The sequence below is a fragment of the Haemaphysalis longicornis genome, unplaced genomic scaffold, assembly GCF_048455015.1.
Source record: "Haemaphysalis longicornis isolate Haplotype H1 unplaced genomic scaffold, Haemaphysalis longicornis Haplotype H1 scaffold_1, whole genome shotgun sequence".
Lineage (NCBI taxonomy): Eukaryota > Metazoa > Arthropoda > Arachnida > Ixodida > Ixodidae > Haemaphysalis > Haemaphysalis longicornis.
In genome coordinates this window covers 344819068-344842073 of record NW_027526203.1, presented here as the reverse complement: position 1 = coordinate 344842073, position 23006 = coordinate 344819068, and the positions used below count along the sequence as shown (strand labels likewise).

General features: G+C 44.5%; 1 protein-coding gene across 1 annotated transcript in view; it reads right to left on the bottom strand.

Moving 5' to 3' along the window:
• LOC144159799 (uncharacterized) overlaps window positions 1-23006 on the bottom strand; it is a 176017-nt gene that overhangs the window by 151720 nt on the left and 1291 nt on the right. The window contains exons 2-3 of the mRNA XM_077691485.1: window positions 21880-22526; window positions 12300-12541 (exon numbers count right to left, since the gene is read on the bottom strand). Coding sequence (XP_077547611.1) covers window positions 12300-12541; window positions 21880-22526 — 889 coding nt within the window. The remainder of the gene's footprint in view (window positions 1-12299; window positions 12542-21879; window positions 22527-23006) is intronic.

Sequence of the window (23006 nt, the reverse complement as noted above, 5' to 3'; positions counted from 1 at the left end):
CCTAATAATTTATTACCGGTTTTCAATAACGTTTTTATTAGAGGTTTACTGCAGGGCCCGAAAAATACCAGAAGAATACGCAGTGCGTGAGTGTATATATTCACGAATAATTGTTTAGAGATCCGGGTGTGGGATGACAGCATTTGTCTGCCGAAATATATTTCGGATTACGAGGAAAGGTGGGTCGTTGGCACCGAACATAATGATCACACACACAGAAACATTTATCCGTGTCTCTCAATAGTAAAGGTACACTTTATGTCAAAATTAGCCTTCACGATTGATGTTGTCACAAGTCTTCTTTGTAGAAAAAATCAAATTAAGAAAGAAAGATTCGAAAAAAGTTGCAGAGACATCTACGCTTGTATCCTAACATATAAGGCACGATAGCGATGGTTCGACTCTCACGGAGCGTGTTCGTACGGAGCTGGTGCATTTCCGGTCTATGCTTTAAGAGCACGAAAGGTTATCGAAAAGGGAAAGACCAGAGCAGGGTTTTAATGGCCGTGTCCCAGGAGAGACAAAGGCTCTCTGCGCGTCTGTGGCATAAATTGTGAGCGTGAAATGTTGCGGATGCGAGGTGTTGGTAAGTTTGAGCTAGGAGGAGTTAGTGTCAGTGTATCAAAATGTTTATTCCGTGATGTCTAGACCGGGCTGGACAATTTTGCTTCTTTCAAAGAGAGAGAGAGAGAGAGAGAGAGAGAGAGAGAGAGAGAGAGAGAGGATATCTTTGTTCAGGAAGAAGTTGTTGTGGTTTACAAAAATGGGGTTAAGAGATGGCAGGGAGCTCAAAGGTGCACACTAAACTTTTTTACACCGTTTTGGGAAAAAGGGTGTAGCATAAGTGGAAAAAGGGTGTTGGGAAGCCTTTACATCATTTTTCTTGAATCTCAACAGCCTTTTCCTAGTTTTACACCCTTTTTGCGTGAAAAAAGGGTGTTGATCAACTTCAGCACCCTTGGTTTTTCTTAGGGTGTTGAAAGGGTGTGGAAAAGGTGTTCAGCTGTGCATTGAGTGAGGCCATGTTTGGATGCATAATAGCACTATAATAAAGAATACATCCCCTCATATACTCCTCTACTCAAAATAAATTTTCAAGCGCAAAAAAAAGTAATTGCTGGTATACAATGATCGCTCGTTTCCATATGCGGTGCACCTCATGCCCCAACTTCAGCTTTGGCATGTGAAACACCAATTTGAACCTTCAAAATTAAAAAGACTACAGTCGTGTGGCGAAAAAAGTGTTTACAGACTGCAACACGCTTGGCTTTCTGTAGGTTGTTGAGACGGTGTGAAATAGGTGTTCAGTTTCAAAAAAAGAACAGCGGAGCTGGGGCTCGACCTAGTTTCTTCCGGTGTTGCTAAGTTTTGTTATGTTTGCTAAGCTTTGCAATGTTCTTTCTAAGCTAAGATGACCGCTGAGGGGTGAGCCCAAGTTTAAGCGGATTTTACAAGGCTGTTCTAGTGTCCCCCCCCCAATGCCAGGGGATCCAAGGGGGAAACAAGCTAGGTCGGCCCCCAGCTATGCTGGTTCTCCAGCCTTGCACTACTATTGCAAACTGCGCCAATTTTTTGCCTTTTAGAATCCATAAAAGACTAGTACCTTTGAAATAGTACAGTAAGAGGTGCGGATACGCATACGCCCCTTGTGCTCACACTCTAACAAGCTCGAAAGACGACTTCACTGTTATAAATACCCTATCTACAGGTGCCGCAGTTCATTTTCTTTGTATTTTTCTGCTAACGCCACCGAAACTACCATAAGCTTAAAGAGCTTCACTGGCAATAAATTATGCAAATTCATATTGCTTTAAATATCGTGAGGTACAAAACACCCCCCACTTGTAGAAAATGTTCAGTCCACCCGTTTACACAGGTACAAAATGCCTCTAAAGTTGGAGGTCTCTTCACATTTCTTCTTAGTTGGCGGTTTTTTCTTCCACCCTTTTTCTTACACCCTTTTCTTTACGCCCTTTTTCTTATTTTCGAACACCCTAATTTGTAGCTTTACACCCTTCTGGGAAAAAAGGTGTTGAAATAATGAACACCCTTTTTGAAGGGTTTGGAGATTTGTTTGGTATGTAATATAATTTTATAAGTTATAAAACACAAATACTACCTCGTAATTAAAACGTTTTTGCAAATCCGCGTGTTGATTTGTACATTCTAATAGTAAATCCATACTTCCAAAGTTAGCGCTAAAATACCTGTTTTTTGAGACAAGCCCACCGACTCCATCGAGGGGCTTTCCTCTGCGAGATATAAAAGCAAGAACAGCACATGTATTACTAAGTAAGTATGCACTCCCTGTACCGCTTGCATCCCGTTGGTTTTCTTGCTCAATTCGCTGGTGTTCCAACTGTAACTTGTGCTTATTGATTGTTTGTGTTGAATGCAGCGCGCTCCGCCCATTCACATTGCCACTGCGCATGCCATTACCTGAAAAAGAGTGTTGAGCATTTTCAACACCCTTTTTTAAGGGTGTTGAGCTCAACACCCTTTTTTCATCTGTGCACCCTTTTTTTGCCAAAACACATTTTAAGGGTGTTAGCCATGGTACAATATTTTTACACCCTTTTCGGCCAAGGAGGGTGTAAAAAAGTTTAGTGTGATGGAACCTGAGTCTACGGCACCAGATGCAGCAGCTCCTTCCCTTGGCCTCTGAATCAGCTCGCGCTGATTTTGAGCTAACGAGCTGGTCAAATCAGCCTCCGATGTTTCGAAGAAGTGCAATATGTTATGTTCGGGTTATCCTCTCCTGGCCATAACCTTGGACATGGTAACGTAGCGCGCAAGAGGGTGGATGTTTCCCCTATTTTAGCAGAGTTCTGAGTTGATGTCTGATGTTCCCACCAAACACCTTAAGGCACATGGATTTTCAGATAACTGTGCTTGTTTTTCGTCCACAGAGTTTGTTATTCTTCAGCATTGGGACCTCGTTGTAGCAAGGGGAAAGATTGCGTTCCTAAACATAGGGTGAGGATTTGTCCTCAATGTTGCAGAGGGTAGTGGGGTAGTCGTGGTCACAAGGAGCACGGTACGTGAGTTCGTGTCCCTCTTGAATAGTGCGTCGTTCGCTATCAGACCACTGGATCCGACTGTCCAGGTGACGTTGCTAACTTTCTGCGTTATGGATGGGAATATTTTACCGAAGCCCTTGGAATTCTGCCTCCAGAAAACAGTATAATGTCCTTTTAGCGTCTGTAATGATGTTCCCGTTCTATTTGATACATTCGCTATTCGGATTGCCAAGAGGATTTCTGCAACTTCCATTTCTTTGTTCCTAACCGTTGGAGGGTCATGCAGTCACAAAGGTTGCCAGAGTAGTCAACTACGACAATTGAGGCCCCGTGCCTTCGTACATCCTGGAGTCAATGTATAATGTGGTCTCATGATATTGAAACTTTCCCCGAATGAACTTGAGCTTGCCATACCTCCCCTTCTTGTGTAGGATTGTATCCATATTTTGGTAGAGGAGAGTTTTTATTTCGGGTCGCTTGATCGGTACTATATCTACCGTGGCGTGCAGGGATTTTCTTTCAAAGGGGTGGGTGTGCCTGTCTTATCTTTTCTGTTTGGGGGTGCCCGTTTCTCTTCAAACGGGGTATGACGGCCTTTCCCGAATTGGTTGTTGCATCCGCTTTCTTGGTGCTAGGAGAGCGAATTCTTTCTCCGATTCCTTGGAATCCGTTAGGAAGACACAAGTTAAGATTCATCGTCATTGTCACGAACATCATGTTTAGGACGACTGCAGCCTGAAGGCCCCTCCTACTGGCCTTCACCCACTGCTGTCCTGCGCTTCCCGAGTACATTCTTTGCCCCGAATACTGTTATTTCATCTTTCCATCGAGTAAATGGCCGTTCCCTTCTTCTAGACCCATCTATGCATGTTCATTTTGTTACCCTGTTGTTCCATCCCTCGTTAATTCGTCTCAGGGTCAAAATTGCGGGGGAGAGGACTGCCTTATATACTGTCCTAATGATGGTGTTTCTTTCAATTTATTTTGTACGGGTAAATTTGTGTTACACCAGGCACTGCAATATTCCGGTCATGATCAGTGGTTGCATGAGTGTTATCGTTTCTTTTCTGTTTTTCTTGCTCTTTCTTGGTTGGACGTTTCGCTTGGGGGCAATAATTGGTTGAAGATTTTATGTTATTGGCGATTGTGAGTTGGGAACTACCCGCTTGTCTAGAACCCCGCCGAGCATTCTTACGTGGCTGTTCTCTGGGAGGATACTCGCTCCTATTTTTAGGGTGATTTTTAGCTTGGCGGCCCGGTTCCATCTGTCCTTTACCCTACCGAGCTTTCAGCGGAGACATGAGAGTGAGAATATTGAAAAGTATTTTGAAACCCTAGATGATTAGACGCTATATAGTGGGCTTTAGTTTAGCTATTTTCAGCTTATAATCTATGCCTTCCTTGATTTCTAGGATACCGGCGTTAATGCTGTTACCTGTTCTAGTTAGGTCACCCACTATTGGTGCCGCCGTAAGACCCGGTAGAAAAGACCACGGCGGCTCAGTGGGTAAGGCGTTGCGTTGCTGAACCCAAGGCCGCTGGTTCAATTCACGGCCGCGGAGGTCGTTTTTCTGATGAAGCATGAAGCAGAAAACAAAAATGGCAGCTTCTCCACTCAGTAGATGATGGCGAGGGTGCGGAGTACTGGGACTCGAAATGACATCCCAGTTGCGTCCCGAGTGACATCCGATTTGCGCCCCGACCGTCATTCGATTTGAGCCGTGAGATGCACCATGATTATCCCCTAAATGAGACTGCAACTCACGGCTCAAATTGAATTTCGCTTGACTTTCGCTTGGTGGTGGTGTGCGCACAGATGGACGCGGGCGGACATCGCGACGTCGTAAGGTACTCCACACCGTTAAAGGCGAGGGAGTAAGCAGTTTGAGTCCCGGGTACTAACACACGGTCGTAGCCCAATGGGTAAGACGACTGGCACTAACTCTGTCTGGTCTACCAGACACAGGCTCGAATCCTGCCGGTGCCTGAGTGATTTTTCACGATTGTAAATGCCTTGCGAACGGGCGCGGATGGACGTTGTGCGGTCCTAATGTACTCCTCACCTAAAACGACAGCGCCGGTGTGTTCGCGATTTCATCACACGCTAAATATCCCCAGCGGACCAAAATGAATCCCCAGCCCTCCACTACAGCGCCCCTAATCGCTTGTGGGGCGTCGGCACGTTAAACCTTATCATCAAGGAATTTCATACAGTGTGTCCAAAAGGTATCGTTTTCAAACAAACAAAAAAAAACTATTGCAAGCGCGGGTATATTTTCTGTTTGCCACATGTGGGCAATCTGCTAAAATACTGCTAAAATACTTTTCTTCCAGCTTTGCTCAATTCTCCATGATGTCATTATACATTCAAATTGCCCGGATCAGCAACGACGTGAATTCTTCGTGTCGAAGCTTGCAGGTGCGGCATCTACAAGAAATACTTAATTTTTCCCGCCGGTTTGGCTGTAAAACCGGCCACAAAATGTGCATACCAAAGCCTTAATGATAATTTGTTAGAAGTGAAGACACATGGCGAAAGGTCAATCTGAGGTAGAGCAAACTGCTCATAATTGTCGGAACAGAACACCAGGGCTGCACAATCAATGCGCAGATTAGTCTCTAATAAACATAACTATTACACAAGGGACTATGAGGACAGACATTGCAAATAGCAGTCGGGCAGAAGGAACCTGCGCCAAAATCTTGTAATCTACCATAGAGGACATAACATGCCACAACAAGAAATGCCACAGACTCCGAAGCATGCTACATGGACGCCGAGAACTACCGCTTCGGACCAGCAGACGGGTAGTCGGGGCAAATGGCAGCATTGTGGCTAAAGCAACATTTCTCACTGGCTCTACAACTACAGCTGAAGAAGCGGCCATCGCCTTAGCGTTGGTGCACTCCCCGCCCTCCAACGTTACCGTACGCACCGGCTCATTGACAGCCTGCCGACGGTTTACAACAGGGAACATCGCCGGTCTTGCAGCTAACATCCTCCAACAACTACCAGAACTACCACAGATCCGCATTGTATGGAAGGAGGTGGCGCATGCCGCTTCCTGCGCCATTAACCCCTAATAATTCCCAGAATTGGAGGAAGACAAGCCACTTAGCGGTCCTCCTGTCTTGCACCACCTCTCACAAGACTACTCCGACAACATCCAGCGCTGCCGAGCTTCCCGCAAAGCGCTACCACAGGGGTAGCCGACGCACACATTTGGCGACGGCTCCAGACCAATACTACTACAACCACACCTTCCTTCATCGGATTTCCCGTATTGCATATCCCCAAGTTGCCCAGACTGTCCCGACACACCAAATACTGTCATTCATTTAGTTTGGCTGTGCCTTAAACCCCCCACACACACCCGTGCACACTCCACTGAGTAGTGGGAAAGCTTACTGCGCGGTGACCAGCTCGCGAATCAAGAGTTTCTAGTTACCCGCAGCTGGGGCGTCGCAAGAAAGCGCGGACTACCGTACCGGTATGTCCACCCACCGCGTACAGTTTCACTCAGTCAGATAATAAATCATGTTTATAATCCAGTACTGCTTGTTACCCTCTACTTTGTGGCTAATCTTTACTTGGGCTGCCCGGGGACAAGCAATGGTAGGGGTTAAAGCGGCCGCCATATCCCTGGCAAGGTTCGCAGGCAGGGTGCTCGAAAATTATTTCCAATCTGCGTATAAGCGGTGTGGGGTTTTCAGGAAAGACCGCTTTTTTACTCTCTCCAAGTACTCACGGCAGAAAAGTCCCGCAGAAGATGACTCCGAACTAACGTCACTCGCTCGACAGATATTTTCAAAGAGGACTTGGTTGGCTGGCTAGCCCTGTACATGACGGACCAAGAAATAAAACTGCACAAAAAACGTGCACAGAGACAAGAGGGAGACAGGACGAGCACAGATTTCCAATTTCATTATTGCATGAAACGACAACACAAGTATACAACATCCACCAATATAACCTGCAAGCTTTGACGGTGCCCAGTATCCAAAATTGCAACCTGAATTTTAGCTTCAGCCAACAGCTGCCTTCAATGTTACAGTTTAAATGTGTTCTGCATAATTAGTAACGCGCGTTATTGGACAAACAATTCTCTGTAACCGCTTCATCAACATCATCCGGTCTCTTTGAACAGAAGTAGGTAAATCATGAGTATGAAGGTTTCGAGCCATAGATTGTTTTACAACCAGCTGAGTAAGCTTTAGTGATTGCGCGATTTATAGTTTTATAACATTACTATAGTCTACCACCTGCGAGATGTAGCTGTGTGGTGACGAGCCTATATGTTCGAATACGAGTATCTTTCGGTACCTGGCTAAGGAAGCTTTTGGGGCTGTGAGTATATAGCTTCTGGGCCACACACTTTTCTATATCTGACTAAATGCTTATAAATGGTCACACGTGTGCAGTCATATATTGCTGTATATCCAGCCGCAGGAACGTTTATGGCTTCTTCTCTTCGGCATTAGCTGAAACACTTTCCTACGACTTCATTTATTTCGGGGCCAGGAGAAAAAATGTACATACAAAGAAAGGGAAAAAAGCCTCAACCCGTGCCAGGCAAAAGACAGCTTAATGGTCTCCAGGCTATAGAGTTAGAGCTAAACGCCGATCTATACCCAGTTGAAGGAGCTTTTGTCGCGGCTAGTTTATAGAGCTAATGAGGCATATATATTTTTTCAGCTAGCTAAAGCCGCCTGAATAGCTGTGGGTCTATAGCTTAAACAACATACAATGCTCTAAAGCCACCGAAAAAGAAATTTAAGGTTTAGACATTAACTGCTGGTTTGTACTTTAATAGCAAAATTTTAATAGCTGGCTATACCAAATTTTAAAACCCTTTGTGAGTATCCATAGGGACCCATATGCGGCTGTAGCTCACCATAAATTGTTCTGTAAGCACATAGACCAATTCTGTATGGCCTGGCTGTGCTTCCACGCACAATATGGCCCTGCTGGAACCGGTTGACGCAAATTCGAATCCTTCCTGTCACTTTCCTGTCATATTTTACACGTTCACAGATGAGCCTCACTCAAAAAAAAAAACTCCCCTAAACGCAAGGACAAAGTCGATAGAAGTTCTGAATCTTTAAAAGAACAATGCTAAAAACCAGTGCCATTCCACTCTGTAAGGCGGATGACCAGCGTAGATGCTTGTGGGGCCCGAGGAAACCACATTAAATCGCACACAGCACAAGCGACGTCGTAATGGTTGGCCGCGAACTCCCGCTCAAACCGCACCCTTGTACCGGGAGGCGTTCAGCGGGATTGTTGCGGCACAGCTGCCTTCCGTTTTCCGCCCCGCGGTACTCGGGGTGCCTACGAACGCCGCGATACACTTAGCTTTCGCGGCCCGAACATCGTCGGTGGTCTAACTCCGCCGCCTTCGCTACCGCTGCTGCTTCTGCTCTTGCCGGCGCTCTCCGAAGGCGCGCTGTTCTTTTTCGCTACGCACAACATGCGTCCTACACCCACAGCTCGGACGGAACGCAACTGCAATAACGTCGTTAGGCCGGGTTCAGACTGTTGCCGCAACTGTCGTAATAACATTAAAGAATGACGTCATTTCACGTCTCAAGCAACCGAACTACGTTACATGCCGTTTTTTTTTACGTCCATAGATCACGATATGGCTGTTGCGTCGGTAGTCCGAACGTAACCTTAGGCGATATATGACGTCACAGTAAAGGGACACACGCACATTGACAGCGCACAACTGGTGAAAGAGCGCCGGAAGCGAATAGGTGGCCGAAGGGGCAGGGTGTGCGGACCAGTGTTGCGGAATAGGCAGCCCCATTCTATTTCAAAGGATTTCAAAGATTTTTATTTCCTCAGAAGTACGAGGAGGCAGGCTGGGACTAAAGGCTACAAAGCCTGACAGAGGCCCCAGCCCCCTTTGGTACAGTACAATGATGAGGCAAAATCAATCAAGCTAGAAATTCTAATGAGTTGTACAAAAATACAAGCAACATGTAGAGCACAAGACATTACAGAACAATATGGGAAAAGTACAGTAACGTACATAAGAGTACAAAAGAGTAAAGTAAAACAAAATACAAGTGGACAATCAGAGTAGAACTATGATTGAGTTTTAAAGATAGACACAGCTACAAAACCTCCGCATTAAACAGGTCGAGACGACATCCACAGCTCTAGCCATTCAAACAGATATTGTATTCCTTCGCCTGTGTTTTAAATATGTTTCTACTGCATTTGAAATCAATGTGGTCTCCAACTTTGTTGAGTATGTCGGTGCGTTGAAACAGAGAAGACTGCCTGCCGTAGTTCGTTCGCAGTTTCGGTGTATGTATTTTGGCACACCTAAGAGGGTATATACTGCTATTGTCGTTATGTTTGCCATGGATATTTTCTTTGTGTATAGCTTGTAAAAGCTTCATATAATAAATTTGGTCAGCCTTAAGCATACTATACTGAACAAATGGTGGACCCGTTCTCAAGTCTGCATAGTGCCCGTGAAAATCGGCAAATAGGCGGAGAACGCTTTTCTGTAAGACGATCAGCCGTTTGTAATTTGTTTTGTTTGTTGTTCCCCACGCTAATATCCCGTAGCAAAGCCTAGAATAGACAAGAGTCTTATAAAGCTGTGTTTTCAACCAAAGCGGTATTAAGCCTCTCAATCTGTAGAGAACGCCAATATTTTTTGAAATTTCATTGCCTAAGTGTTCTATATGAGGATGCCAAGATAATTTTTCCTGAAACCATACTCCTAAGACTTCTGTTCTGTTCTAAGACTCTGTTCTTTGACTTGGTTGATCATATTGCCCCGATATTCAATATGATTGCCTTGATCTATCTTCTTATTAATTGGTCTAAAAATGATATAGGTAGTCTTCGATGCGTTTAGCTGTAAGTTATTTTCGTTTAACCACTTTGACAACATTTCTAAATATCTATTTACTTCATACTGGAGTTCTCTTATACTGCTACCGGAGAAAAATATGTTCGTGTCATCTGCATACATGGCTATCTGGGGTGTACAAGGTATGTTTGGAATATCATTCATATATATTAAGAATAACAACGGTCCCAGCTTTGACCCTTGCGGAACACCCTGTTCTATTGTCAATAACTCCGATGAAATACCGTTAAATTCAACAAATTGCTCCCTATTACTTAAATAGCTCCTTAATAGGTCAGCCGATAGTCCGCGTATACCTAATTTTTTTAGTTTTCTTAGCAATATTTCATGATTGATAGAGTCAAATGCTTTTTGTAGGTCCACGAATAACCCGAGTGTAAATTTCTTTCCCTCTATATTTTCTATTATACTGTCCTTAATATTAAGCAGAGCTTCCTGCGTTGACTTGTTTTTTTGAAAGCCGTACTGATACGGTGAAATGACCTTGTGTGTGTTGAAAAAGTTTGTTAGTCTATTATGTAGTACACCTTCAAATATTTTTGAAAAGACAGTCAACACAGAGATTGGCCTGTAATTGGACAACTGGTCATCGCCACCACCTTTGTGAATTGACCTAACTCGTGCTACTTTCAGTTTTTGAGGAAAAACTCCAGTAGATATTGTCAAATTAATAATAAACGCTAAAACTTCACTAATTTCAGAAGCGATGTGTTTAACAGGAAGTGGTGCAATACCATCGATGCCAAATGCGACGTTGTTTTTTAGTTTAAGAATAAAAGTTTGCACCTCACTCGCGTTTGTCGTACTTAAAAAGATAGTTTGGAAGTTGTGACTGTTCCAGTATAGCGCTACTTTTATCTTCATCGACCTCCCAAATGTAAGCCCCTGCTTTGATGAAATGCCTATTCATTGCGATTGCCATTTCGGCTGATTCTACCCGCCTACCGTTCAAGCGAGCAACATGCGACTGCGTCCTCTTCTTGCGGCCCGTTATCACATTCACTGTTCCCATATCTTTTTTTAATTGTTACGTATATCCTCGAAGAGGCGTTCATAGTATCTGAGCTTGGCACTGTTCAGGTCGCTCTGCAGTTTGTTTCTATATTTTTTTGAATTCTAGAAGCAGGTTAGGGTCACGGGTTCACACAAAAGAGTGATGCATTGAGTTTTTCTTTTTAATTTGTTTAAGAAGTTGTTGATCTATCCAGGGCTTTTGCTCCTTTCGCGAATTTCTTCGTTGTGCCACTGGTTGAAACGCTAAGTCGTAGCACGCCAGTATGTACCTCAAAAATAGGCCATAAGCTTTGTTTGAGTCGTTTTGAGCGAAAACTTCCTTCCAGTCGAAAACTCTGCCAAGGCCTCTAAATTGCTCCAGTCCCGAACTTGTTATTCTGCGCCGAAAATTTCTGTCACAAATATTGCCGCTTACAGTAACCTTCGTGTTGGAAAAACAAAACACTGGTAAATGATCACTAAGATCAGCTGAAAGCAAGCCAGCCTGAATCTCATTGATGTTGATATTAGAAAGACAGACATCTAGCAGGGTAGCACTACCAGAAGATACCCTAGTCGGTAGTTCTACGAGATTTGTGAATGCATGGCATGCCAGTACGTTTTTTATTTCCAGAGACCACTTATCTGCTGAACTCATGTCTATATTGATATCCCCCATAATAATACAAGAGTGGTTATTACTGCTACCAAACTGAAGGAGTCGTTCAAGAAAAAGGCTAAAGCTTTGCCTGGCACCATTTGGTGGTCTATAGACCACAGACACTGTGGTCTTTCCCAAACGAATTGTTAAGCACTCAACATCGTTATTACTCCTAGAAAAGACGTCAATGACCGTATACGGTATTGATTCTTTAAGGTAAATGCAACTCCACCCCCCCCCCCTCCTGGCCTGTCTGAAAACGTGTTTAGATCGGTATCCACTAAAGAATGGAATCGCGTCATTTTTAGTCAACCAAGTTCCCAAAAGCACACCAGATCAAGTTCAGGTTTAATTGTTTCAAAGAAGATATTAATGTCATCTAGCTTGTTTCTCATGCTCCTGGCATTTACATGCATCAACGCTAGTTTACGACAACCGGTAAACGCTTTGGAAAAACTGTCAATGTCATAATAAGATTTACCGCTTTCCATAAGTGTCGTAATGAGAGGGAATTTGTCAAGTTGCCTCTAATACTGCAGTCAGTACTTTTCCGTCCAGAGCCCCAAATGCCACTTTCCCGACATATTTCGCGTTTTGTGCTTCTTTCGCTCTGTCCTCTTCCATCGTTCAAAATTCGAAGCTATAGTCACTCCAGCAATAACGCGTACATACATGCAAAGATGGAAGCTTTTCTATGGCAGTTCGAAAATTCCCTACTATGAGCCTGCTCACACATTGACAAGAAGATGCGTTCAGCCTCCTCCGCGACTCGCCGGAGGTAAGTCGGGCAGTCGCGGGAGGAGCATGCATGGCGCGTGTCAATGTCCCCGCCGCTGTCGTAGTTGTGCATCTTGCACACCCAGCAGGAGGGAGGCCTGGTGCAGCCTTCGTAGTGGTGGTCGTCGTCGCACCTGGAGCACTTTGAGTCTGATGAACTGCAGTATTTCTCCAGGTGGCCGTAGACTGAACAATTGCTGCAGCGTGGGAGGAATGTGTTATCAAAGAAACGACACCGTGTCCACGAAATGTTCAGATGAGTTTTACCCAGCAGTGCATTATATGCTTTTTTCTTTATTTGCAGTATGACTGTCTTGCCATGTTTTCCTTTCCACGATGCCTTGACCTTTAGATCCTCCTACGAGCAGTCGAGATGGTTTTGCTTGATGAGACGTTGTGGGATGGAGTCGGTCTCGATGTCTTCCTCTATGCCGACTATTTTGATTTCTGGGAGCTTTTCCTTCGGGACTTTTGTCATGAAGTGCTTTTTCAAGCTGTCATGTGTCTTGATAATTTCGTCAAGTCTGTCTATTCCTGTTTTACAACTGGAAGAAATGACTACCCCTTCTCTTGACGGCCTGATATTAACATCCTTAAGGCCTATGTCCGCGGGGTCAATGGTCTTCTTAATTTCCTCAATTACCTTCACGGAAGGAAGGTTTGACTGCACTACAAGTGCAGTTTTCGTTTTCTTCCTTGTTGCAGGTTTGTCTGGCTCAGACTTTGGGAATTCTTTCTTGGGCCATATGGGAGCTCCTGGGATAATGGCATGCGCCTCCCTGAGACCCTTCACCTCCCCTTGTGCAACTTTAAGTTCTTGGTTTGCTTCAAGCGCAATCGTCTTTACTCTGGTGTATTCTTTAAGTAGAAAGTCCAAGTCTTTGCGGACTTCTTGTTCTTGGCACTTATTTGAAATCGACATCAAACACTTAAATAATCTGCGATCGCTCTTCGCCAGCTTAGCCAGAAGGGAATCATCCTTGCCTGGATAATTTGTGAGTGCTTTTTGGAGGCTAGGGAAATCGTCTTCGCAGTCTTCAGTGCTTTTACTCATTTTCGGCTGTTGTACTGGGAAGCCGCATTCCGATGCAGAGCCATCTGTTGGGATTGCGTTTGTGAAGGGAAGTGTTCTTTCTTCTTTGTATCCCTGCACTTGTTCCAGTTTTTCTGCTTTGTCTGTGTCGGAACGAAGCACTTCTTTAGAAACCTCTGCAGAGTCCGAGGCAGGATCTGACGGTTCTTCGCTCATTGTGTCTTCGCGTTTCCTTCTGTGAAGTTTTTCCCCCGTTTGATACGCGTTTTTCTTGCATTTTTCCTTCGTTCGTGTCATCGTTCATGGGGCTTACTCGGCGTAGTACTGATCGTTAGAAGGTTCCAAGTTTACAGCCAAAATTGGCGGTTCCTTTTTGTTGGGAACCTTGGTTTTAATATTGGTTTGGCTACTGTTTTTGGTCCCGGAAATTTAAATCACGTTTTGAAACGTTTTTGGCAAAATCCGCTAAATTTGGTGCATTTGGTTTTTTCGGTCTATAACCACTGGGCTGCTGTCCTTATAAAATGACGGCCTGCATATACGGGCCACGTTCTGACGTGGTTTGCACGGTTTTCTTCGTTAGATGTGCAATTTATACGAGCAGGGCCAGAACAACAGTTGCCTAGGTGTTAGGTATAACTTTTTCGAGCTACATGAATTCGAGCTACATTCCGAGGGATTAAAACTATCTTCAATTCCATTCCTTTCAATTCCGTGGAATGCCAAAATTCTGCCCATTTCCTCTCTTGGAATGGCCGGCAAGCTCAATTCCATTCCTATCATTCCTCGACGTAGAAATTACTTCTTGGGGCTGTATCGGGTTACGAACGCAAAATAACGCTGACGTTAGGCTATGTTCAGGATACCGATGTGACAGCCATATCGGGCGCTATGGACGTACAAAAACCGCGTTTTATGCGGTTCGGTTGGCTGAGACATGAAATGACGTCATTATTTAAAGATATTGCGACAGTCGTGACAAAAGTCTGAACCCGACCTTATCAGACGCTGTGAGAACTGCAAAAATGTGCATGCACGTCGTCAAAGTCGAGGGAGGGCAGCAGCTCGCGGACACGATGCTTTCTCTTGTGGTGTGAAAAGGCGCGAGCGTTGGTGCACGCTATTTGACCTATGTCACCATGTTATGTCGCTAAATTTAGTGCCGCTAAGTTTTGTGCTGGTTATGTTTAGCGTTGCTAAGTGTATGATGTCGCGAAACATGCGACACGACTAATAGACACGACTAATAGAGCGATTGTCCGCTTGGGTTGCCGTAATGATGGTTCCCGAACCAGCTTGGCTGCAGGTCGCAGCTTAATTTCGACACAGTTAGTCTAAAAATTGAGCCCATACCATTGCCATATACATTCCGGGAAAAAAAGCGCCTAATTTCATTCCCATTCCATTCCTACAAGCTTCGTCGGCATTCCATTCTCATATCACTCCGGGTCGAGAAAAAAGTGGAATGAATCAGGAAATTCCGCTGTGGTAACTCCGCAACACCGCTCACACCCCGCTAGAAAACACGTGCGCTCAGCCACAGCACGTGCATAGAAATCCGACCCGGGAGTCGAGAGAACGAGCGGCTTTTCACGTTCTACGGACGCCAAAAACGGGGTGTTGTATAACAGCTCGGTGGTAAAATAAATACTGCTAGTCGAGCACGCAGATATGGAACCAGTGTGGTTTACTGGTGTACGGTGACGGTCGCATAGCTGAGACGCGGGTCTGGACTGGCCAGTAATTTCTATGGGCTGAGCGCTATTATAAGTACTGATCGGTACGGTCGGTATTGATTGGTACCACCTCTACATTGTATGCCAACAGGCATGGGTCACACTGCAAGCGAAGCGAAGCTGGTGAGCTTGATGAAATTTAGCAGCACCTGACCAAGCGCGCTGCCCCTACCCAGAAATTGGCAACACTTGGTCATGCGGTGAACTTGGCCATTGCAAGCGACAAGGGAGATTTTGAGGAGCAGTGGGCGTATCGAGCAAATATAGTGACACCTTCCCGAATGAAATCAGAGGTTTTCTTGACGAAGTTTTGCTGTTATTTTCAATGTAGCACTCCGAAGTGGCATTTGAAAGGAAAGACGCTGGAAAGACGAAAAAAAAAATGAGACGCAATTATCCAATATCCGCCCTTTTTTTTATCGGGCACTGTATCTGTATACGACGAATGATGTATGAATATGCATTCTTTGCCGTTTCTGCATTGCGGTCACTGTGTGTAAAATTGCTGCACGCTGCCGAAAGCCAGAAAAATCTTCTTTTGCAAAATATTTCCCCACTCGCCGGCAATATTGCGACATCACATGTGCAATATTGCGACAGCTACAGCGCAACGGGAGACGAAGCTGCCTAAAATAAGCCAATAAATAAATATTTTCGACAGCCTGATCGCTGGCTGGAAGGCCCACTCTAGTTTCTCTGAGTAGACAATCATCGGCTCAGTCTTGCGAAAATGACAGCTTTAGGGGCAAAGATAAAGGGCGTATTCTGGTCATCCAATACACCCATGACGAAGCCCACAACTGGAAAAGAATATAAAGCCGATGCTACCTAACCGTCGCATTTTCTGCTACTGGCAAGCTGTCAAGACTTCGCGGAGCCATGAACCCCGCCGGCCCGCACACCAAGAGGCATCGCAACCGCTTCGTGGCGTGTGTTGAAGGGGGAATGAGAGTAACGACGGACATAACGACCGGTGCCTGAATGACCGAGTCCGAGACCATGCTTCGGAGACCATTATTATATGACGGCGTGCGGGGGTTTGTTCTCATCCGCTGCTTGCAACGTCGCATTTTGTGGCTGGTCCGGCCCATATTGTTTCGCGCATTAAGATGCTTGAAGATGTATTTTGAACATTGTGATGACCGCTTTTCTTTACGGTTATTAATTTCTCATGCTGCTTTCTCCGAACTACTTTCCTAAGCCAAAAGACAGTTGTCGCGCACGAATTTTCTAAGTTTTAGTCCAATATGCATAAATTACTCCTGTCGTATTTCAAACCCCGAAACTTAGTGAATATGCTACAGGTAGCTGCTACACTACCGGTAAGGTATGTGCGTACAAGTGGAAGTTGTCTCGTTGTAGGATTTATTTTTCCCACAAAAATTGCGTTTATGTTAGCCTGTGACATATGGCTGGAACTTTAACAATATAGCGAAGCCGAAAGTCAGGATGTGCTTTATTCGTCTTGTACGCTTTCGGTGACATTTACAGGCGTCGCTATCCGAGGGCCCACCCAGGTGCCATGCGGTCGGATGCCACTGCTACGAACAAGCAACTTGTTATGCGTCTAGTCTACTATAGGGCTATAATTACCCACCTGAGAAAATCATATTGCAATTTTCGCTTCTAACAAGAGTCGAATAAGGGGGTCCGAGAAAGGGCAGTTTAACCCCTCCTCCCTAATTAAGTGGACGCACTAAAAAATTTTAATTTCACTGCTAAATTCGGCGGAAGGGTTGTATAATTTCACGGATTGTATATAATTATAATACATACATTATTCACTTTTTCGCCGTTTAGATGTCATAGTTTTGGTATTAAACCTCCCCTCTTAAATATGTACCCCACATCCAGTATGCCCCCAGAGAAAATTTCTGCGGGTGCCCGTGACTATGCGCATTCCAGCCACGGAACCTACGTCACGAAGACACCGCCCGTAGCTTCTACGTTACATATTAGTAACTGCAGTATCACACCCAATAAAATCGTCGAGGTGCCATAGCTGCATAGCACATAATCGCTTTAAAATTTATGTATGCTACATAGGCCGAAACTAAAGCAAGGGTCCCTACACCTAGATACATTAACACTGTACATTAATTATAAGAAGAACGATTGTACATAACAGTTTATTGTAAAAAGAATTACGCTTGAACATTTAATACGAAAAGTTTTACTGGAGCGGGGAGGATGGGAAAGGCGTCCTCCAAAAGACGCTATCACAACCAGTCCCGGAGCCCTCACACACGAAAAAAGTGAGGAAGATGGGCCTAAAGACTTGTTTCTCTCTGCCTCTAAGCTTCTTTGTGTTTTCGACACGTGGCGAAAGGAGCGTGAGGGAGGGTTTTCGCGTTTCATGCAGCTCATCAGAATAGAGTCCTCGGAGCGGCATTGAACCACTCCCTAGAGTAGTGTGGCCGAACGCCTTATGGCCGGTGGGCTATCAGGACGAGTGTCCCGCAGAGTGTGCACCAGTCCGAGCAATAGAAGCTTCCTGGCCGCTAGCAAAGACCCATGGAAATGAAAAACGTTTTTTTTATTATTATCGCATTGAGTGCTACCGCAGTCGGTGGGTGGACATCCTAGTCCACTGCATACATATACATGAGGGTAGAATGCGGAAAGAGACTGCATATTGACGGAAAACGGAACCATCCGTGTTTACGCTTGTGGGAGCGCATGAACGAGGCGGAAGGCTTAGCCGCCAGAGTTAGCCACGTGGGGGTTTGCCCGCACACATACCGGTATTGATTATTCGAAATAAGGAAAGTACTCGAAAATATAGAAGCAGAGCAGGCATAGAATGTCCGGAATTCCGGGATTTTCGGGGCAATGGAGAAAAAGGACTATGTTTTCGCCGTTTGCGTGTTTGCAAAATAAATCATGGTTTTTTATTGCTGCGTCTATCCTAGCGTAAAGTAGGAAGACGCTTGTTCAGAATTTTTTAGACGGCCTGCAAGCCGGGGCTAATAAATGACCCTACCGGCCGCCCTAAAAATGTTCTGCTAGTACGAGCCATTCACACAGGTATCTGTGAACAGCAACCTGCCGCAGCAACTTCTCTTTTAAAATGATTTTCCAGCTGTACTTTCGCTGAAACTTTGCTTAAATTCTGCATCCGGTGCCAAACGCTTTCCTGTAACCTCCGTCACTTGTAACCTCGATCACCTTTCGCGGTGTCATAGTGAACGCAAGAGGGCGGTAGTCCCAGCACTCCGTGACTATTTTATGTGTGCACACACTTATATTTCCTCTGGTCGAATATGCCACAATGCACTGCACAGACCAATCGCTACGTCAAGTAGAGAAATGTAAGAAGAAAGAAGCCGGGCACACGATTGAAGCGAAAAACTATTTATACGTTCTGTGACATCACAGAGCGCAATACGCCATGGTTTCATTGCGTAATGTCACAGCGCCGTCTCCATTTGTCGCGTCAAATCATATACTGTACCTCATCATTAGTCTACTCTGTAGATATCAGTGATTGCCATTCAGCTGCACTGTGGTGAAGGGGATCAGTGATCATTTTTAAAAGTGGAGGACTGCAGAGGCTACGGAAGAAATTATAGCAGGACCTATGATCCGTGAAAAAAAGGGAAAATGGTTGATACAACAATCTGCTACGTTAGGGAATTCCGAGAAAAAGCCATGAGGTATAATTATAGTACTATGTTGCATGGCGTCACCTAGCGCGCCACCTTTGGTACACTAGTTGATACTCCTACATACGTAGAAGAAACCCGATGTGTTGCTGTGTGCCGTGAAATGTTGAGTGGAGTAACTGCGTGGAAAAATGGTTCCTATCCTTTGTTTGTGGCGATATTCCTGATGAGTGGTGCGTGACTTGTCAAAAAAGAAGACCGCCTCTTTGCAGACAACTACCGCCCTATCTCTCAGACTCCGAGCACGTGTAAACTTTTCGAACACGTAGTATTAAATTTCGTTGCCCTGTCCTTAGAAGCTAACAATATTCTAACACCGTTCTAGCACGGATTTAGAAAACGCTTATACACGGTACGCTCACCCAACTCATAACCACTATTCACAAACTCGCGTCTTCACTTGGTAAGGCTGCACTACTCGACGTCATTTTTTTCTTCAAATTTCAGCAGAGTCTTCGACTGTGCTCCGAACAGTAAACTTATTTTAAAGTTTCAAAACACTTGCCTTCAGTAATTCTCATGAAATGGATACAGTCCTGTATCTCTAACCGCGAACAGTTTGTTAAAATAACTGATTTTCCTGCTCTCCCCTCGTAACTTCCGGTGTTTCTTAGGGCAGCGTACTGGGACCCATGCTGTTTTACATTATTTATATTGCTAATTGTATTCACGCACCATCGATTTGTTTATACTTGTTTTCTGACTACTGCGTGCTCTTCGAACGGGCTTCACCCGCTTGTGACCGGGTTAACCTTCAGAGTAGCCTTGATGCCGTCGCCCACTGGTGTGTAAACTGGTCCCTGGAATTGAACTGGGACAAATCTATATTGCTCCAAGTAAGTAACAAACACATTCATTCACATCTTCTTACAGGCTTATTAACCACACGCTGAAACAGGTAGACGAACATAAATATCTATGGTTTAGTATAACTAGACGACTGGCTTTGTCCAATACCATTACCAAATATGCGCATCAGCTTACACAAAACTCGGGTTCCTCAAACATAGACTAAAAGCCGCAGCTTTACGTGCTAACTACCATTATATAACTCTATTGTTAGGCCTCAACTACAGTAGGCATGTGCAGCATAAGACCCACTGATTGAACAAGATCTTCATAAACGGGAAAGGGTGCATAGAAAAGGAGTCCGGTTCATTTTTAACAGTTAGCATAGCGGCCCGCACTTCACAGTCGCTTCTTATGGCACAGAACAATTAATGACATTGGAAAACAGGAGGCAGTTTGCGGGGCTCAAGTTTCTGTTTTTATTTAACTCACATCCGTTCAATGTTAATCCATTGCTGTACGTGCAGTCCCGCGTAACTCGTTCGACTAGAAGAACCCACGCTCAAAATATATAACCCTAATTTTGGCTGGAACTAATCTCTCCAAGCATTCTTTCTTTTCCCTAACAATCGAATATTGGAACAAGGCGTCCGCAGATTTGTTGTCAGCGCGTGATGCCACTGAGTTTGAAAAGCGGGTTCATATTGCAAAGCGTTAAATATTCGAAGCACAGCTACTATTTTTTGTGTAGTGGTGATTCATATTATGTAAGTCCTTTTTTCTGTTTTCGTCTTCCCTTTTGTCACGCTTGTTGGCCATTTTCTAGACACGTACTACTTCACAAGGTTTACTGATGCTGTGCATGTGATGTAGGCACTTCTTTTAATATCTATATGCCCACCTGCTTTGTCATCGGACTGCGGTATGTATTACATAAAAATAAATAAATAAATAAATAAATAAACAAATAAATAAATATATAAATAAATAAATAAATAAATAAATAAATAAATAAATAAATAAATAAATAAATAAATAAATATGTCTTTCCTTTATTTGTTCCTTACCGGCCATAAGGCATTATCTAAGGGGTCAAGCAACACATAACGATAAGTTTTCAACGAAAGCAGTAAGTTGCACATCAAATAAAGTACAAAGTGAGTACAGCTGTGAATAAAGGCAGCTATAGTAGCTAAACTGAACAAAGAAAGTAATAAATCACGCAGGTTAAAATCAGCAAATAAAATGAATGGTTCAGGATTGAGTGGTCGGATATGCTTGCAATGGATGCGAGATTTGTAAAGCATGTTCGAGATTTGGTATATACAGGCTAGGCAAGCTATATTTTGTTCATTCGATGCCCGAAGATTTTAGATTGTGTCACAGGTATGCGACACACGAGATACCATTCCCTTTTGGGTAGAAGCCCGGCATCTACTGCTTCATTTCGAAAACTCCTTCTATTATTTTATGCAAGAACTCCGCTGTCTGCCTCTGTAGCCTAGAGGCAGAATCGTGGGTTTCGAAACGAACGCCCCGGGTTCGTGCCCCAGCAGTTCCAGTATTTTTTCCAAGACCCGTAGTTTTTTTTTTTATGTTGCAGTGTTCTCTTAGTTCAATTCTCCGCATTGTTTTCGTAAATTAAAGTGGCTTGGTGTCTTTTAGGTCGGTTTAAAGGTGGGGCGCGGCATATCAACCCGTTTAAATTTTTAGGGGCAGAGCCCCTTAGGGGATCGGGCTGTCGGCATCTCATGCCGTTGTTGTCTCATGTCGTCGTAGTATCACGTTCACGGTACTAAAGCCCCCGGACTCTCGTTTTCCAACGCCTCGCGCTAGAACGTAACACGTACTAAAAGAAGACACTGGGACCCTCATTTTCCAACGACTCGCTCTAGAACGCTTTGTGCTTCAAAGACACGAGACTTACAGCAAAGCTGCATACCACCAACGGTTTTATCTCAATGGGCAAAGACGCGGAGGCGCCATGAATACGCTTATAGCTTGTAGGCTTCGCCCCTCCCCAGGTTTCACGTTAGTGCAGAAGGCCCTGGATTTTTGCATCGCACCGGAAGTGCCCGGCTTGTACCTACCTTGGAACGGAACATCGCATCCGAAATCCTTCATTTTGAAGGTAATAGCGCACAGAAACGGGGACAAAGAAAGGAACACACGGACAAGCGCCTTCTATCAACTGAGTGGTTTATTAGAAAAAACACAGACTTTTATACCCTACAACACTGCGCAGATCAGTACAAGAACCCATCACCGGCACACATAGCAAAACACGTGTACACTCATCTAATCACACTAACGCTGATAGTAGCGACAGCTCCTTATCTAACAATGTTACTGAGGGATGGCTTACACAATCTTCTTTTTGGTGGGAAATATGGAATGCCTCAACGATCTCTCTTGACGTTTTATTTTGATGCTTGAACAAAACGACAGTGTTGTCGAAGCATGGTGTACATCCACACGCGTTGCAATGTAAAGCCAAATGTGTGCACGGGCGTCCTTTTAAACTAGATAAATGTTCTTTCAGTCTTATATTTATACATCTTCCAGTCTGACCGACATACACATGACCGCACGTCATTGGTATCCGATACACGACATCTTTTACACAATCAACAAATTGCTTCCCATGTCTTACAGTACACTCATTCTTGCCTTCATTCCTTCCTTCTTTTTCATACTTTTGTTTGACCATGCAACACACACTTCCTATTTTGTTCTGTGCAGAGAACACCACTTCTACATCGTAATTTTCTGCCACCTTCTTAATTCTATGGGAGAGTCCATGCACGTAAGGTATTACAGAAACCTTAGACCGTTCCTCTCTGGGCCTGCTTTCTTCCGTCGTGCGCTGTTTTTCCTGCTTTAACTTTCGGAGCAACCGGCTACACGATGCAAGCAACACATTTTGCGGATAACCAGCGTCCCGCAACCGGCGTATTTGCTGTCCGAAAGCGTCATTCATTGCGTGACAGCACGACTTAAGCAAGGCAGATCTTAAGCATGACTCAGCAATCCCATTCTTGACCAACCGCGAATGGTCTGAGGCGTAGCTAAGGAGAGGCTTTCCAGCACGGGGAGAATACGCCCAGCATACATGATCCGATTGAAAGGTTAATTTTGTATCAAGGTACTGCAGCACATTATTAGCGGGTACTTCTGACGTGAACATCAACCCCTTGCCTCGTAACTTAAACGCGTCTAGCACCCGCTTCGTGAACACTTCTTTGTCGACGTTTGAGCCCACAACTAAGTAATCGTCCACGTACCTGAACACCTTCGTAACAACGCCATCTAAATCGTTGGCCAGCTCTCGGTCCACACTACTAAGAAAAATTGTGCTTAGGACAGGGGCCACCTTCGAACCAATGCACACACCTGTAGTTTGTATAAACGTCTCGTCACCAAACCCGACATGTGTATT